Source organism: Lithobates pipiens, unplaced genomic scaffold (genome assembly GCF_037356315.1).
Source record: "Lithobates pipiens isolate NorthernLeopardFrog02 unplaced genomic scaffold, aLitPip1_a1.2 Scaffold_19, whole genome shotgun sequence".
NCBI classification, from domain to species: Eukaryota; Metazoa; Chordata; class Amphibia; order Anura; family Ranidae; genus Lithobates; species Lithobates pipiens.
The window spans coordinates 112,798,654-112,817,090 of NW_027507764.1; the positions used below are offsets into that span (position 1 = coordinate 112,798,654).

The 18,437-nt window shown below is 41.2% G+C and overlaps 1 protein-coding gene across 4 annotated transcripts in view; it reads right to left on the bottom strand.

Moving 5' to 3' along the window:
- Positions 1-18,437, bottom strand: part of DPP6 (dipeptidyl peptidase like 6) — a 1,860,394-nt gene that overhangs the window by 169,327 nt on the left and 1,672,630 nt on the right. For all 4 annotated transcript variants that reach the window (XM_077491167.1, XM_077491164.1, XM_077491165.1 and 1 more), the window contains exon 9: positions 1,671-1,825. In XM_077491167.1, the coding sequence (XP_077347293.1) occupies positions 1,671-1,825 (155 nt within the window). The remainder of the gene's footprint in view (positions 1-1,670; positions 1,826-18,437) is intronic.

An 18,437-nucleotide genomic window follows, 5' to 3' on the forward strand; every position in this document is an offset into this window, starting at 1 on the left:
TTGTGTAGGGGCAGTGAGGGACGGAGTTATACATTATTACGACACTTCACACAGTTTACTTTTTTCTTTAAACTTTTTGAAGTGTCACAAAATAAAACATCATTCAAGTGTGTTCACCATTGTGACGTGCTGTGGTGACATGCTGTGCTGTGCAATGCACTGCATAAAAAAATGTGACATGTTTCATTTTTATGCAACACACCATGGCTCACAAAGCAATGTTATGGCGTGAACCAGGCACATAGAAAACAATTGTTTTCTATGTACCCTTATGTTAAAGAACTCTAGGTGTTAAACTAGATTGCTGGCACCTGTGTGCCAGGTTTTAGCATTAGCTGGCTCAGGATGACATCACTACTGTGCAGGAGGCCATTATTCTGGCACAAAGGAGACTGGCCTGGTGCTGTGAATTTTTTCCACTTCCTGGTTGAGTGAGGCACTGGTGATGTAGCCTGGACCTCACAGATGCATGCTGGAAAGCTTACACCACCACTGCCTTTCCCCTCAGTTGTGCACTGTCAAATGTTCCAGGAGGCACACCCAGAGTTCCAGGAAGTGAATGAAGATGAATTAATCTGCCCTTAATGAAAATGGCCACCGTGGAGAAAGATGCCTTTGTTAAAAGTTTTAAGATAAGGGTAAAGATCCTCTTTAGGTCCTATGTGTGCTGGGCCTTTGCCCATCTCTTCTAAATGCTTTTCTCTTGGCAGGAGAAATGTGAATTTTTGCAAGTGAGCTTAAGCACGTTCAGGCTATTGAAATTAACGAGCACTCAAGTGCTTGACGTGCCTAGTGGTAACGTTTAGAGACGAGTTTACGTGCATTTAGGTGCGTAGGGCATGTATTAGCAGCTTTTTTTTCTCTGCCTATACATGCCCTTACCTCTAAATGCCTGTAAAAGCCTAGGCATTGACACTTAAGCTAACATGGAGGTGCATTTAGAGGCAGAAAAAAAAAGCCAAACACCCTGAAAAGTGGCGTTTTTGATACCTAGTGTGCTTGAGGCCTTTATGTTCTGCTTTTGCTTCTTTTACTGAATAAGGACTTAATGCTGTAAACATTGATTATATTAGGCTCAGTGTAATTAAATGTAGGCACTATTATTTGCTGTTTATACAGATATTATTAATTAACATTGACATTACAGCCCATATATTACTATTTGACATTTATTATTTTATATGTATAGAAAATCTACATATTACTTTTAATTTGCAAAGCATTTGAAAGATGTACTCTAATTAATAATACAATGCGCCTTTAGCACAAAGAAACCGGCCAGCTGTATTTATTACTCAAAGAGTAATATTAATTAAGTTATCGTGAAATTAAATATGAACCAAGCACAATCTTCAGGCGAGCCTTTATGCAAGCATACACACCTCTGGCTGTGATATATGGCATTAGAACTGCAAGTCTACTTGTGATTTAATTAAGTCAACAAATCTCATTTCATCGGCTTCCAAGTATTGGCTGGCAATACCATGTTTGTTTCCAAAGGCTGAATCAGATAGTTGATTGCCAACCTACACCTGTCCCTGTAATAGAGACTTTATTTTCAGTCTAGCTGGGTTTATATTCTCCCTATATACCCTATATACCCTAGCTCTAGCAAATTATAAGCAACAGTATTTAAATGCATGATCAAGACTCAGAAAGGCTTTTCTTACCTTTGGATAATGATAGTTTCTGACGGTTGGGTAAACTGATCCAGTATACACTGGAATCTCCATGGTGGGGACTTTGGTGTCATTGATTGTTGCATACACTAATCTAGCGCCATCTGGAGCCCACCAGTGAGCAATGTGACTTTTAAATATTTCCTCTGCAAAGAAGAAGAAAATGACATTGGTATCTGAGTTTTAACTACATGTGATTAAACAAACTGGAAAGTTCATCAAAACTGAACTACATACAGATATAAAAAAAAAACACTAATTACTTATGCATTCTTTAAAAAACATTAAAATGGTAACAAAAAAATATTATATTGCAGCTTACAAACCATTGGATGCTATGGCAGCATTTGTTTTTGCTTTGTCCCAGTTATATGTATTTTTTCTGTGTTGTATTGAACTTATTGTTCTGTTGTATGCCGACATCAAGTGGTGGTTTTCAACCTGTTTACTTGCTGTTATTTGGTATCTCTCTTTGTCCTCCTGTTTGGTGCTAGTTAGTTCAGTGTTAGCTATATTTCTTCCATGTACCCTCATCCAGTGTTAGTACTTTAGAGAGACAGGGCTTATAAACATCATTGTCCTGTTACACTTTAAAAGAAAAAAAAAAGGAATCTATTGTACTGCAATTAGCTGAAGTAAAATTGAGTTGGATTCAACTGCTATGTCTTATTGAAGAGCTAAACTGCCTGTGGATGGGGCCAAGTTAGCAAGTGAGCCAAAATGATGCTGCTATACAGTAACTGACTCTCACATGTTGTGAACTGGAACCCGGAGTGCTGCACAGCTCATCTGAGATTCAGTAGCATGCACAAGTCTGAAATATTGCTGCACTCCTTGGTATCTTTACTGAAGCATTAAAATGACTGCTGATGATTGTGGTCCAACCCTCACCCTACACAGCCGGGCACACGAATTTCCAGAAATACAGCAGTCAAGAAATAGTCCCTGTACTTGTTTTTTTGATGTTTTTATGGAGGGGATTATAACTTGAACGGGGATAGGGTAAATATGGGATGCCCATGTGATCAATAGGAATTCTTCAGGGACATAACTATACACATCCGGTATATACACACTTCTCTTCCACCTCCAGCACAGACTTGCTTGTAGAACTACAACTCCCTGGACCAGCTAGCACTGAATTGCAGGCCTGACACTGGCTCAGCCAGGCCCAAAGCAAATGCCCTTTGCAGGTAGGGAACATGGGCCCCTATGGTGTTACAAAATATGGTAGTCCTTGTGCTAGCTGTCTAATGTGTCTACAGATTCCCGTACCACCTCTTCAGGCCCTGCCAGCCCTCTTGGCTGCAGCTGTCTCTTTCCACTGCCTGTGCCACCACAGTCCTCTTGTCTGGCTCTGCACTCATCCCAGGCTGCTTGCTCCCACTCTGCTTAGGCGTGCCTCCCAGTCCTCCTGACTGTGTGCCACTCACCAGCCCTCCTCACTGTTCCTGTTGTTCCTCCTGGATACTTGCCTGACAGTGTCTTCCGCTATCCTCTTTGCTCCCAGTGCCTCCTGTTCAGGACACCTCCGTGTGTCTTGAGAGGGTCCTGTCTGCACCCGAGCCCAGGCCCAAGATCACCCCCCCAAACTGGGGAGCTCCCTCAAAGGCCACGACAGCTTAACACTCCGCCTAACATCTCCAGCTTCCACCCGGATAACTCCTTCCCAGCAGGGTTGACCATGAGTATTTGAGGGAGCCTGCTCCCTGCCAATCCAAGTTGTGAATTGGTCAGGGCACTCAGAATACTCTAGGCAGCTCCACCTCCCATCTTTCTAGAAGGTTCCAGCACATAGAAATGGGAAAAATCTCCCTGGATCTCTGCTCAACCCAGGAAAAACAGACAGGCAGGCTTGGCCACCAGCAAGCCTGCATGCATGTACCTACACTACACAATTTAAAACCGCTAGCACTCTAGCAACACAGCTATATATGTATCAATATGGACTAACACTGCAGAATACAGTGATCCTCCAGTAATTCCATACAACACATGTCCCACTAGTGCCCAGTATTATCAACGGACCTCAAATTTGTGAGCCAAACAACAGGGATTGTGGGATGAGAAGTTCCTCAGGCTGATAAATGCTTTGCACGACTATGCATATGGACTACATATCCCAGGGATCCTTGCTACTATCCGAGGGATTGCTGGGAGTAGCAATAAAAGAAGCAAAAGCCCGCACGGGGCTCTCTTCCTCCTGGGCCTGACGTGAAATGGACCTCTCTGTGTGTGGTGAGAGGAGTCGCGGCCTACCACGTGGCATACCAAATTCTAACCCTTGGCAAGAGGGGCCTAGTTGGTTTTCTGATCAATATGGCGGACCGGCTGCACGAGTGTTGCTACATAAGCTACAGTCTGGAAGACAATAAATCGGCCTGGTCATTGGTGAGAGGGAAATTGCCCAATCTTTACAAATATTTTCTCACGGTTTCACTGGAACACTTTGCACAGATACCTACACCTTAGGAATCCTGTACTGAATCTGCTTTGAACAGTGTGCATAGACACATTTGATATTCCTCATTATAACAAAACTTATTGCTTGCTACTACACCTTACTGGATTACAGTTAATGAGCTCCTGCATGCCAGTGAAGAACATCAGATCTGCAATGGGGACATTACTGTCATTGCTGCTATAAGGGCCCTTATACCATTACCTTTAAGTCAGACCTCTCATTATATCAACCGCTAATAGCCTGGCCAGGGATTCCCTTTATAGAAGTTTGTCAGTATAATCAGTTGGCTGTGTTTATCCTTACAGGTGCTAGCAGTACTTCATTGAGGAAGTGTATATAATCTACTGTTTACTTTCTTTGTGTTTTTCTGGGAAATTCCTTTGCTAAATTGGTGCTATTTGCCTAAAACTCAGCAGATCTATTACCTCCTCTTTGTGACAACATATCTTTTGATCTGTTCTAGTAAATATTATTAGAACATAAATACACAGAGTTGCCTGATTTATTGCTTTAAGGTGGTGCAAGGATGTCGGAACCCAGAGTGTCAGGTGGGTTGGAATGTTCCCCAGGGCAGTTTAGATAAGTAGGTAATTCCAAGAAGTCCCTTAGGGGGTCATATGCTATATATATATATATATATATATATATATATATATATATATATATTCTGAACATAGTATTGCGTTACTAGAACCTAAGTGTCTAAAAATTGTTCCATAATAGAGTTCTTTTTCCTTTTTGAGTTGCAGAGAAAATAGCACAGGCTATAAATTGTAACACAGATTTCCTGAGATATCATCAGGAGTAATCAATTACTAGCAGAGGACAAAGAGAAATCCCATATGTGTGATAATAACAGATTGTGAAAGAGAACTGTAGCACAAAGCAACGCATCAGACTAAAAATCTCCCATTTGTACATACTCAGGGCTTTATTTAGCAGCTTCCATCAGGCGTTCGCACTGTACACATCACTCATTTCCACTAATAACAGAATACAGACTGTGTATTGTTTGTAATAGGCAATCACTCCAGATCAAAATAGCAATTCAGCCTACAGTCTATTGATTATTACTGTACATTAAAAATGCCACTTTGACAGTCTGTGTGTTCAAACTGGGCTGTAAAATGACAGCCACTAAACACAGAGATATGAACTTGGAAAGTCTATTTATTCTTATAAAGAAACACTTCTTTTCATGTCTAAACAAAATGAAAGTGTGTGTTAAGCCGCATACACACGTAGCCGTCTGTCCGACGTACTTAGTCTGGCGAACTTCCCGCCAGACTGTCCGTCGGACTTTCCGAACGGGCTACTTGCCCACACACGGCACTTTTTCAGCGGACTAATACGGCGTACTAAGTCTGCCGTACTATCCGCCCTACTTTTGAAATGAATGGACTCGCCCACACACGCGGAGGAAAGTCCGCTCATTTCGAGCGCGTCTCCAGGTAGGCGGGGCCCGCAAAGGATACGTCGCTGGCCCCGCCGCCTGGTATGGACTTAAAGGGGAACCCCAACGCCGAAAAAAATCGGCGTGGGGGTCCCCCCAAAGTCCACAACAGACCCTTGTCCGAGCACGCTACCCGGCCGGCCAGGAAAGGAGGGGCGAGCGAAATGCGAGTCCGGCGGGAAGATTGGAGTGTAAAACTACATTCTAAGTCCGCCGTACTTTCGGGTCAAAAAAGTATGCCGGAGGCTACACACGGGGGGATTGTTTGGCGGACTTGAGTTTGCCAGATTTTTCCACCCGCTTGTTTGATCGTGTGTACGCGGCATAAGATCATACAAATATTTTATATTGGTATAGCACTGCAATCAAAATGAGTATCGTGGTTGATTTACTAAAGGGGTAGAGGCTATAGTTTACTGAGTTTAGTCAATACGATGAAGCTGTGTCTATGACAATTTAACAATCATGTCATACAGAAATCCTCTTTTTTTAGGGCAGATTTACACATTTGTGGTGGGTTACATTATTTTGCACATTAACATGCATTGCGGTGCAGTCCATTTAGGGTGAATTCAGCAACGTCAGGCTCCTGCAGACTGTAAGTGTAGCTGCCTGATGACAAAAATCATCAGTGAACTACCTAGAGCATTCAACAGTGTCCTGATAGTTCATTGAGAAATACAAGTAGCCAGCCACAATGGCTGACAGTAGTTGTAGTACCCCCATTCACAGAACTATGTGAATGAATGATGTGGCCGGGTGCAGGGTGAGGATCCCCAGCCCACTGTCACAATGGGGACTGGGGAGGGAGGGGAGGGGGTGACACTGAGGCTGCTACATCAGTAACATTGTTGCATGTTACACCCTGAATACAGGCATACCCCACTTTTAGGTACACAATGGGGTTTATTTACTAAAGTTGGAAAGTGCAAAATTAGGCTCACTTCTGCATAGAAACCAATGAGCTTCTAACCCCAGCTTGTTCAATCAATCTTTGGTAATAAAACCTGGAAGTTCATTGGTTTCTATGCAGAAATAAGCCTGCTTTTTCACTTTCCAGCTTTAGTAAATAAACCCCATTGTGTACCTAAAAGCAGGGTATGCCTGTACAGATGTAACATGTTATAGCAGGAACCTTATCCTTTAAATCAGTGAATACAATGAGGCTGTATTCACTTTAATCAGCCAATAATTAAAACAAAAATCCTGTTCTTTTGATTTACTATAGACTGGATTGGGTACTCCAAAGGAACACAGTTTTATTTTATTCATAAAAGCTGAATTCCTGCCAAAGGCTTTTTTTTTTACATTTGCACTTTAGAAATAAATTACCACTAATGAAGTGTGTTCCATTTGTGTAGAATGCTGCATTGGGGAAAACTAGTAGTTTTGTTCAGCCCTTAAAGTACAGTAAGCAGCAGATGTTTGGTACTGAGACTCATAGTTCTGGCTGGAGTAAACTGATTATAGTGGGTCACTTGGTCTGCAGCTTGTCTATCGAGAAAATTTTTTTATATTTTTTTCACAGACTGCAAAACATTCTGTGATTGGAAAAGGTGTGGATAACCATTACAATCCCCCTTCCTCCAATCATAGAATGCCTTGCATGCTGTCAAAAGAAAACAAGACATTTTCCCAATGGATAAGGTGCCAAGCGAGTGACCTGCTATGGTCAGTATACTCCAGCCAGAACAGCGAGTCTCCGAAACAGACATTGAGCATTTACTCTACTGCGGGTTAAATAAAAATAAAAGCTTCCCAAATGCAGCAGCATACGCACTGATACTCTCGTCATTAGTGGTCATTTATTTTTACAGTTGAACTTTAAGCTCAGTAAACATCCACTTTGCAAAGAGAACATTTTCTTCTCATTTGGTAAATGGATTTCAGGGCATGAACATAAATTCTTGATTTATTAATTTATATCGGATATTCATCAAATGTCCATGATCATTCATCAAATGGACACAAAAAAACATAAGGAATTTAGTTTTCTATGTAATAAGCAATCACACATAATCATTTTTCTGTGATCAAGATATTATTATCTAGTCAGTACTCAGAGTGGCCAAGATTGGGACTTTGGCACTTGATCCTGATGCACAGTCAGTTCCAAGCCTTAATATCATTGCTGTAAGAATGTTGTTCTTGTTATTCCGCTGTGGTTTTAATCTGCATATTTATGAGCCTTATAATCATGCAGACAATACACAGACGCACGGTACCCTGTCAGGTATATCTCCAGATGGTACTGTACTCTTGTCTGTGTTGCCCCTCGCCCCTCTATTTAACAGTACCATGTACTACAATATGTCATTGAAATAGCAATGATTCATTCATACTTAGCCAACATGTAAACAGGAATCCAGTCTGATCACAATTAGGCTAAGCAGTTACATACTGTATATAGTATAAATGTTTTGTTTCATATATATATATATATATATATATATATATATATATATATATATATATATATATATACAGAGAAGAGAGAGAAATAACACATACTACATCAACACTGTAGACCTCTAATACACTGCCTTATGCATGCATCTTTTGCAGAAATAGCTTCCCACCCTGCACAGCAAAGGAAAACAGAGGCTGTCACATGGGTGTAGCATAAGGGGTTGCAGGGGTCACTATCGCAACCCTGCCTCTAGCTCCAGGGGTCCCCTGCAGCCTCCCTGTCATATTCTCATATCCTCCACAAATTCCAGCTCCGATCTGCCCTAGGGCCCCACATCAATGCTCCAGTATCGGGCTTCCACTTTGCCTTCCACAGTCCACATCCCTCTGTTCTCATTGGCTGGGGAGAAGCTGTGAGCCATTTCCTGAATGGAGAAGAGCATGGGGTGAGAACAGCCCAGCATGAGGAAGTGTCTGTGCTGTGTGCTGGCAACATGGAATGGTAACCCACCTCAGCGAGTTAAGAGGAGGAGAGTGCTGTCATGTAGTCACAAGGGGACCAATGTCACTGGTGAGGTAAGACATCGCTCAGTGTCTTCTAGTCACTAGCTGGGATTCTCTGGAACACCCCCCCCACCTGGGGATGTCAACTTACCCCACTTCCCTGACAACTGGGGAAAAGACTCGCACCTCCGGGAGGTGACCTTCCCCCTACACCTAACAACATTGACAGAGAAACCTTCAGATATTGCTAAAACAAATCCCCAAACACCTCCTGAGGGGCTGCAGGCTCCAAATTTCATATCACATGGCTTTTCCCCCCCAGATCTAAGTTTCACCCACCCCCAAAACCCCTTAACCACCCCCTCCCCCCTGGATGCTATGCCTGCTGCTGAGCTTCTTTCCCAGTACAGCACTCTATACTGCTCCTCCTCCACAGGGCTGAAATCACATTGTTTTACAACACAGCAAGTCAACCATGATCTGCATAGGGTGTATTTGCCTACTGCAACTACACTGCCGTTCCGATCAGGGGATTTCCCAAATCAGAACGGAAACATAAAAGCCAGATTACACCCCGTGAAGGCTGATAGACTGTGTGTAAAGGAATGTGATTTCAGGCCCGTGTAGTGGGGGGGGGGGGCTGTTTACAGTGCTGGAATGGGGAAGGAGCTCTGCCAAATGACCTGCCAGGGGTCCCTGTCCTCTGATTCTCCAGGGGTGACCACTGTCCTCTAATGTAAGGAGGAACTCTAAACTCTTAAGCCACTTTGAGCATTCTGGCGTGCGCTGGGTGTATCTGCACACACAGTAGAAGTGGTGGGTGGTAGTGGGGGGGGGGGCAGGTCAACTTTTGCATCGGAGCCCACAAGCTTCAAGCTACGCCTCTGGGCTGTAATATACACTCTGTGTATATGTGTATGTGGTCCTGCATTCTTATATATAATGAGATAGACCTGTCTGTATGCATAACAGCCTATAATATAAAGGTAAGCACAAATGTATTCCCAACAGTGGCGCCATCTGAAGCTGACAATGGGCTTGGAGGTAACACTGTCTAAACCATGGTTTCTCAACCTTTTTTCAGTCCAGTCACCCTTTAAATTATGGATAATCTTGAGGCACCCCATTCTAAAATGTAATAACTATTCTGATAGTTTTACATAATGCAGCAACATCCACATGTAAGACACCCAACGTTAGAAGTGATTTATACTTCCAAAGCAAATACACTTTTGCAAACTGGTATTGACTAGTAATTTCAATGTTTCTCTTCTCGCTCAGTTTTTCTCCATCACTTAGCTAATGAGACTCCAAATCTAATGGAGAGAGGCAAGGGAGGGTCAAACAAGGATGATATGAAGGCAACTAGTATCCTCCTTATCAACTGATGATGCCACTGGGGGTTAAGAGGTTTGCAGCTAGAAGGTTGTAATGGTGTACAATGAAAACTTGTGGCTTTGTGAAACTAGAAAAACATTTTGGGGCAATTTTTAGGCATTTTGTCAAGGCACCCTTGAAGAAACCTCAAGGCACCCCAGGGTGCCTGGGTCCCCTGAATGAAAAAGGCTAGACTACACCACTGTTTCACAATATTTTTCCAGTTGCATCACTGTTTAACTGTATGCAAAATCTCGAGACACCCCAGTCTAACATTACATTGGAGCCCCCCCTTTTACATCAGAGCTCTCAGTTCCCCAGCCTCTCCACCCCACCCCTTTCACATTATAGGTCACTTCTTCACATCAGGGGCCTCAACCCTCCACCTTTCAGTATAGTTTCCTCAACACCCCTTTTACATCAGAGTCCTCAGTACTCCCTTCAAGATTAGAGTTCTCAGCCCCCCTCCCTTCCACATCAGCGTCCCCATCCCCAGCATCCTCCTCCTTTACATCCGAGCCCTCATGTGAAGTAGGGAAGTGAAAGGAAGGATAGCTGGGGCAGCAGAGAGAGTAGATAGACACACCCAGAAGAGCAGAATACTATTACCTGCAAGGAGTGAGAGGTTTGTGCTAGAGAATGGACTAGTCAGATTTTCTAGCAAGTTTACAGGCATAATGCAAGTGAATAAAAAATAATTTATGGAAACACTCCAAGTAAGCTTTCACTTGCAATTTTTTTAAGTTGGTGACAGGGTGCCTTTAAAATAAGCATATGCTTTTCCCATTCAGGACAAACAATAAACCAACAAAGGACTGATGACTCTCCCCACCTCACTCTAACAGCGCTGTGCAAAGCACCAGTGCTGCAACATAAAAGAATGGGATTACGTCATATGTTCCTCCATATAGGGGATTTTTTTAATTCCCGGCAGTTGAATAGATTTAAGGTAGAACAAAGGAAAGATGAGTAAGTGCTGCTAGGAGTGGGCCATTAAAGTAAAGCTGTTTTTTGTTCTGCATGGCCAAAACATAGGCTTGCTTTTAGAAATGAATTCCAGTCATTGTATATTTTCACATAATAACTGGTTTAGCTTGGACCAGTGTAACTATGTATAATACCTGTCTGATGCCCCTGGAATCTGGATATCACTGTAGTAGACACCACTACTCCAGTGATCTCCAATAGCTTCCAGGTCCCATTCTGAGTGGCTGGCCTTATGCAATGTGAATACAGGAGATCAGCCGCTCAGCATGTGAGCCATTCAGAGAATGCTTTTCAAAGTGATTTCTGAGTGGGTGAGGTGGAGACTGTGGAGGTGGAGAATGTGACATTACCACTCCGTTCCTGCACAGGACCCTGAATCAACCCTCTGGGAGGTCCTGACCGCAGAAGATTCATATGGCAACTCTTTAAAGGGGTTGTAAAGTCAGAAGATTTTAAAAGATAAAAAGCCTTCTGTGTGCAGCAGCCCCCCTAATACCTACCTGAGCACCATCTCTGTCCAGCAATGTCCACTAGTGTCTCGGCCATCCGAGACTCTCCCTCCTGATCGGCTAAGACACAGAAGCGGCTCCATTGGCTCCCACCGCTGTCAATCAAAGTCAGCTAGCCAATCAGGATAGAGAGGGGACAGGCCAGGCTGGGGCTCTGTGTCTGAATGGACACAGGGAGCTGTGACTCGGCTGGGGTGCCCCCATAGCAAGCTGCTTGCTGTGGGGGCACTCGACAGGAGGGATGGGCCAGGAGCACAGAAAAGGGACCTGGAAAGAGGAGGATCCGGGCTTCTTTGTGCAAATCCACTGCAACAGAGCAGGTAAGTATAACATATTTTTTTATTTTTAAAAGCTTTAGGAGGGATGCAATTCCTCGGTGTCCACTGCTTTGAGTGCTGGCTTAAGAGGGAGCTTGTCCTAGCTCCTACCATTACTGAGTATTGAAGAAAGTTCCCATGAATCTTGAATGTATGGCAACCTCAGCCTGGGCTTCAGACAGGCCACGCCACCTTCATGGCATGGCCCAGCCCTCTGAGCTTAACCATGGGATATTCTCACTGTGCTGCTAAAGGGAGGCTGTTTTCAATACCTCTTTAAACACACACATGCCATAGAACAGCTCATAGGTCTGAAAGATGTAATCTACTGAATCAGGTTATGATATATAAAAGATTTGGTGTGAGTGGGCAACAGCTTTGAAGGACAGCATTAGTACGCTGTTGGACAAAGTTCTGCTACTCAAACAGGACTTGCACTCTGCCTCTGCCAAAATCTCACAACATTCTCTCTGTGTAGAAGACTTGGAAAATCAACTACGCAGAAACTATTTATGTATTATTGGCATTCCAGAAACAGCTGAGTGCAAACCCTTGGCAGACTTCATAGAAAACTGCCTACTTAACAAGTTTGAAAAATAAAAATGAGTGAGAAAATCCTATTTTGCCAATGTTTTGGGGCTTCACAGGACCGCTTTAACCAAACAGGGCTCTTTATCATCTTTATCCTGCAAGGCAACACAACCTGGATGACAACCATGGCTCTCCATTGCTACAGTGGGTGAGTGAGTATAGCCACCCAGGAATAGGAAGTGTGGTACTGACAGGATTACCAAACAAAAGAGAGAGAAAGAGAAAGAAAATAGCCTGAAAAAATGCAGTCACCATATCTAAAAACTGGCAAGCTGAAATATATTACACTTTTGCTTTTGGGTTTAGATACGCTTTAAGTTACTAAAGCAAAATAAATGGTTTCTGTTTTCTAAATTAAGATTTAAAAATTAAATAACTGATGAGATCTTAGAGGGAATTTTTTTCTTTGCATATTTATTATGTTTAGGACCAACAAAAAAAAAGTTTTAATTTCTTCTCATTTAAGTAAATATGACATATTCCATACAGTATTAATATTTCATATTTACCACTTGCAGCCAGCAGGCGCTGAATTCTAAGTTACAGCTACAGGTTTTGTGGTGATTGATTTACTTCTACATTGGGAAATGTCTATGAGTCAGAAGAAAAATGAACCTCATTCCTTCACGCCAAACAAATTAGGGCCCTGTCTGAAATAGTCAGTTTGATATTAGAAAACCCAATAATCTGTGAAAACGGAGTGCCATGGCTGTACCAGGTATTTGTAAAATACGGATTTTATAATAAAAAAGAAAAACTTCAGTTTGTACATTTATAAAACTAACAAAAAATATCTATTTTTCTATTTAAATATGATGCCTGCGCTTCAAATCTTAGCAGTATAGAGATTTATATTGTTATCTTTTATATCAACTCTCCCCGAGCTGCATTCTCTAACAGTGCTTTTTAACACTGGCCAAAAGGTCTTCCTTTGTGCTCAGATAAAAGGAAATTTCACATTTGGTTATATAAAAGGGTTTTACGATAGGAGAGATAGCAGGAGGGGCGGAAATACTGATTGTATATCAGGCAAAGCTGCGGGGGCAAAGACAAAATACAAGAGAATAGCATTGAGTATACACAAAACACTTGGAGAATAATCTGAAAGCAGAGAAAGGAAAGCAGGAACATTGACAAAAGCTTTGGTGATCATTTTTATCATCTCTATAAAACATTATTAAAGGGGAACTATAGTTTTGTTTTATAAAATTTTAGAAATAATAAAAGATATCAGCTTAATGTAAAGAATTTAAATTTTTGTCTATCCTTAATTTGTAATCATACATGTGCAATACTGGGCACTTTGATCCCTTCCTGTCCTGGCCAATATTCCCCTTTCAGCACTGTATCACTCTGTAACTAGAGAACCGCTCAAATGTGTAAATGGGCAAAGGGGTAATATGGGGGTATCATCATCTGAGTGTAACAATAGAAAAAATGGACACCACCCCCAAAGGTCACTCCGAAATGGGAGAAAATTGACTCAATACCCATAAACTTCATACAACAAAATTTAAAACATCTAATAATGTTTTATTAATACAAATAATACAAAATGATAAAGACAGATATGAACAAAGTATATCACATATTGACAAAAATGGGTTTGCACATTGGACTACATATATAACACTGATATTGTAACACTCTCACTAATAGAGTAAAGCCAGGGCTATAGTACATTCATCTTCTTAATGTGTTCCTCTACATGTTTTGTGGGAAAAAAAAAAATGCTTTTTCAGGAGGGATGTTTAAAAAAACATTGTCTGTAACAAAACATAACTTTGATATTTCTCCTGTCTGTGCGACAGTTATTTGCTCACCCTGGGGGAGCATTTTTAGTGGTTTTGCCTTGACCCTTCGCAGACATTGGCTGTAAGTATGCAAGTGGCTCCCCCTTTAACAGTATGTCTGTATTCTGTTGTATACTTGCTATGTCTGTTGGTTTATTGTTATGCTTCGTTACAGACAATGTTTTTAAAATATTCCTCCTGAGGAAGCAGTTGTTTCCGTGAAACATGTAGATCAGCCCTTTTCAACCAGGTTGCCAGTTGGTGCCTTGACAAAATGCCCAAAAATTCTATACAAGCCAGCGTGTGGAAGAAGTCTGCCTTTTAGTTACACAAAACCACAGGCTTTCATTGTACACCATTACAAACTTCGTGCTGCCTGCTTCACTCTTAATGACCAATGACATCATCATAAGGAGGATGTCAGTTACCTGCATATCATCATGTTTGTCCCCTGCCCCTTTCCATCAGTGTTGAAGACACAGTAGCTGGGAGAAAAGAAACATTAGTATACTAGTCATTACCAATTTGCAAAAGTGTGTTTACTTTGTAAGAATACATCACCTCTAGCATTTGGTTTCCTACGTTTGTGGATGTTGCTGCAATGATGTAAAACTATTAGAATAGTTTTTACATTTTAGAATGGGGTGTCTCAAGACTGTCTAGAATTTTGGAGCATGACTAGAGATTGTACATAATTTTTAATGGGTGCCTTGACTGAAAAAAGATTGAGACTCACTGATGTGGAGGACAACAGGCACACTATAAGGATGAATGTACTATACACCCTCGCTCTTCTGTATTAGTGAGGGTGTTACATTATCAGTGTTACGTGCATAGTTCAATGTACAAACCAATTTTTTGTCAATATGTGATATACTTTTTTCATATCTGGCTTTACCCGTTTTTAGTATTTGTATCAATAAAATATTACTAGCACTTTCTTATGGTGGTATTTAATCACCACTGGTTTTTTTTACTGTTTGCTAAATAAATGAAAAAAGACCAATAATTTTTTTGTTTTTAATCCTGCGTTTTTTTTTTTTTTCTTCATAAATTTAGGCCAAAATGTATTCTGCTACATTTCTTTTGTAAAAAAGAACCCAAATCAATGTATATTATTTAGTCTGTAGAAAAGTTATGGAGTATGTAAACTATGGAGTATATAAACTATGGTATACCGTATACAGTGGGTATAGAAAATAATCACCCCTCTTAAAAATAATCACATTTTGTTGCTTTGCAGCCTGAAATGAAGGCAGACAGTTTTTGTTTAAATCCAGCTGTACTTGCTTACGTGTAAAAAAAAAACGTGTAAAAACGTGTAAAAACGTGTTAACGTGTAAAAAAAAAAAAAAAAAAATCTAAAACAGAATCACTAAGTTGGAAAAAGGATCACCCCCTCCTAAAAATGACTTGTACTCAGGTGTACAGTGCCTTGAAATAGTATTCATACCCCTTGAAATTTTCCACATTTTGTCATGTTACAACCAAAAACGTAAATGTATTTTAATAGGATTTAATTTGATAGGCCAACACAAAGTGGCACATAAATGTGAAGCCTAAGGAAAATTATAAATGGTTTTCAAATCTTTTTACAAATAAATATCTGAAAAGCGTGGCGTGCATTTGTATTCAGCCCCCTTTACTCTGATATCCCTAAGGCCCCTTTCAATCCGTTGTCCCCGCTAAGCCGGCTGTGGACAGGGCGGTCTCCGCACACTGTGCAGGGACCGCCCTGCCAGCTCTCCGCTCTCCTCTATGGGGATCAGATGAGCACGGACCGTCTGTCCGTGTTCATCCGATCCACTCTGCAGACAGATAGAAAAATAGGATTTTCCTCCGTCTGCAGAATCGGACCATAGCGGAGGCGGACGATATCGGGTGTCAGCAGATGTGCATCCACAGACACCCGCTATCCCATAGGGATGCATGTATGTCCGTACTTCATCCGCAAACGGATGGATGAAATACGGACATGCTGTCCGCATGTGTGAAAGGGGCCTTACTAAAATCTGGTGGATTCAATTGCCTTCAGAAATCACCTAATTAGTAAATAGAGTCCACCTGTGTGTAATTTAATCTCACTATAAATACAGCTGTTCTGTGTTAGAGAACCTTAATGAACAAACAGCATCATGAAGGCCAAGGAACACAACAGACAGGTCAGGGATAAAGTTGTGAAGAAGTTTAAAACAGGGTTAGTTTATAAAAAAAATATTCCAAGCTTTGAACATCTCACAGAGCACCGTTCAATCTATTACCCAAAAATTGAAAAAGTATGCACAACTGCAAACCTACCAAGACATGGCCATCCACCTAAATTTACAGGCCAGACAAGGAGAGCATTAATCAGAGAAGCAACCAAGAGGCCCATGGTAACTCTGGAGGAGCTGCAGAGATCCACAACTCAGGTGAGAGAATCTGTCCACAGGACAACCATTAGTCGTGCTCTCCACAAATCTGGTCTTTATGAAAGAGTGGCAAGAAGAAAGCCATTGGTGAAATAAAGCCATAAGAAGTCCCATTTGCAGTTTGGAGAAGCCATGTGGGGGACACAGCAAACATGTGGAAGAAGGTGCTCTGGTCAGATGAGACCAAAATGTAACTTTTTGGCCTAAAAGCAAAACACTGTGTGGTGGAAAACTAACACTGCTCATCACCCTGAACACATCGTGAAATCGTGGTGGTGGCAGCATCATGTTGTGGGGATGCTTTTCTTCAGCAAGGACAGGCAAGCTGGTCAGAGATGATAGGCAGATGGATGGAAAAAAATACTGGGAAATCTTAGAAGAAAACCTGTTAGAGTCTGCAAAAGACTTGAGACTGGGGAGGAGGTTCACCTTCCAGCAGGACAACAACCCTAAACATACAGCCAGAGCTACAATGGAATTGTTTAGATCAGAGCATATTCATATGTTAGGATGGCCCAGTCAAAGTCCAGATCTAAATCCAATTGACAATCTGTGGAAAGACTTAAAAATTGCTGTTCACAGACACTCTCCATCCAATCTGACAGAGCTTGAGCTATTTTGCAAAGAAGAAGGAAAAAATTCACCCTCTAGGTGTGCAAAGCTGGTGGAGACATCCCCAAAAAGGTGGTTCTACAAAGTATTGACTCAGGGGGGCCTGAATACAAATGCACGCCACACTTTTCAGATATTTATTTGTAAAAAATTTGGAAAACCATTTATCATTTTTCCTCCACTTCACAATTATGTGCCACTTTGTGTTGGTCTATTACATAACATCCCAATAAAATACATTTACATTTCTGTTTGCAACATGACAAAATGTGAAAAATTTCAAGGGCCATGAATACTTTTTGCACTGTTGCTAATCACCTTCTCAATTGCGTACACAGCCATTTGACTTTCAGTTGTAATCAGCTGTAGTCATTTTAAATATCTCAGCATGAAAAGAGCTTTCCTGGAGCATTTCAGTCCCTGATAGTGCAACTGAAGCAAACAATCAACTATGGGTGCAAGGCACTGTCAAAAGATAAAGTTGTCTCTGAAGCCTAATTTTAAGTTAAAGCAGATACTTGAAGTAGTGATGCCTATGAGGATCTTGGGGCTCCACTTTTTCATACTGTATTGACTGTTTTTTGTATGTTATGTATTGCTGCACTTGCTTGTCACATCATTTTGGAAACATGTCTGATATGTGAACTGCATTTTTTTCCCCCATATAAGTCAAAGTGAAGGCAAACAGAATCAGCCCAAAACTATCTCATGTGAAAATCAATTCATCAAAAGTGTCCAAAGATGATCATTTAATAATGTGCACGGTGCAAAATCAGTCCAAATAAGAAGTGATCGATGCAAGAAAATTCTTGAACATAAGAAGATTGGGGCGACATACACATTTATTTCAAGAATTTTCTTGCACCGATCATTTTTTATTTTGACTGATTTTGCACCGTTTACTTTATTAAATGATCATCTTTTCATACTTTTGATGAATTGATTTTCACATGGTGATATTTTTGTAATATTCTTATGTCATTGAGTTGCATTACTAGTTTATTAGCACTGTGTTTGATAGCACAACACAATTATGTTGTTGATGTTTTTATCTGAATGTGGGAGTTCAGTGAGTGCTGCTGTCACTATCTTAGTTGATGTCTATTGGTTTCTCGTGGTTGTTAGTTTTTTGACACTGAGCGTAATCAATATTTCCTTTTCTATTCAAAACGATCTCACACTGACTGCAAATGCAAGCCTTTTTTTCCAAGGTATATCGTGTATTGTTAAATACAGCTAGTTTAAGAATCAGAAACTAGAAGGGAAGCCAACAGTAAGTAGGACTCTCCAGCACTCTTGTTGATCCAATGCCAAGACTTTGCATTAAACTG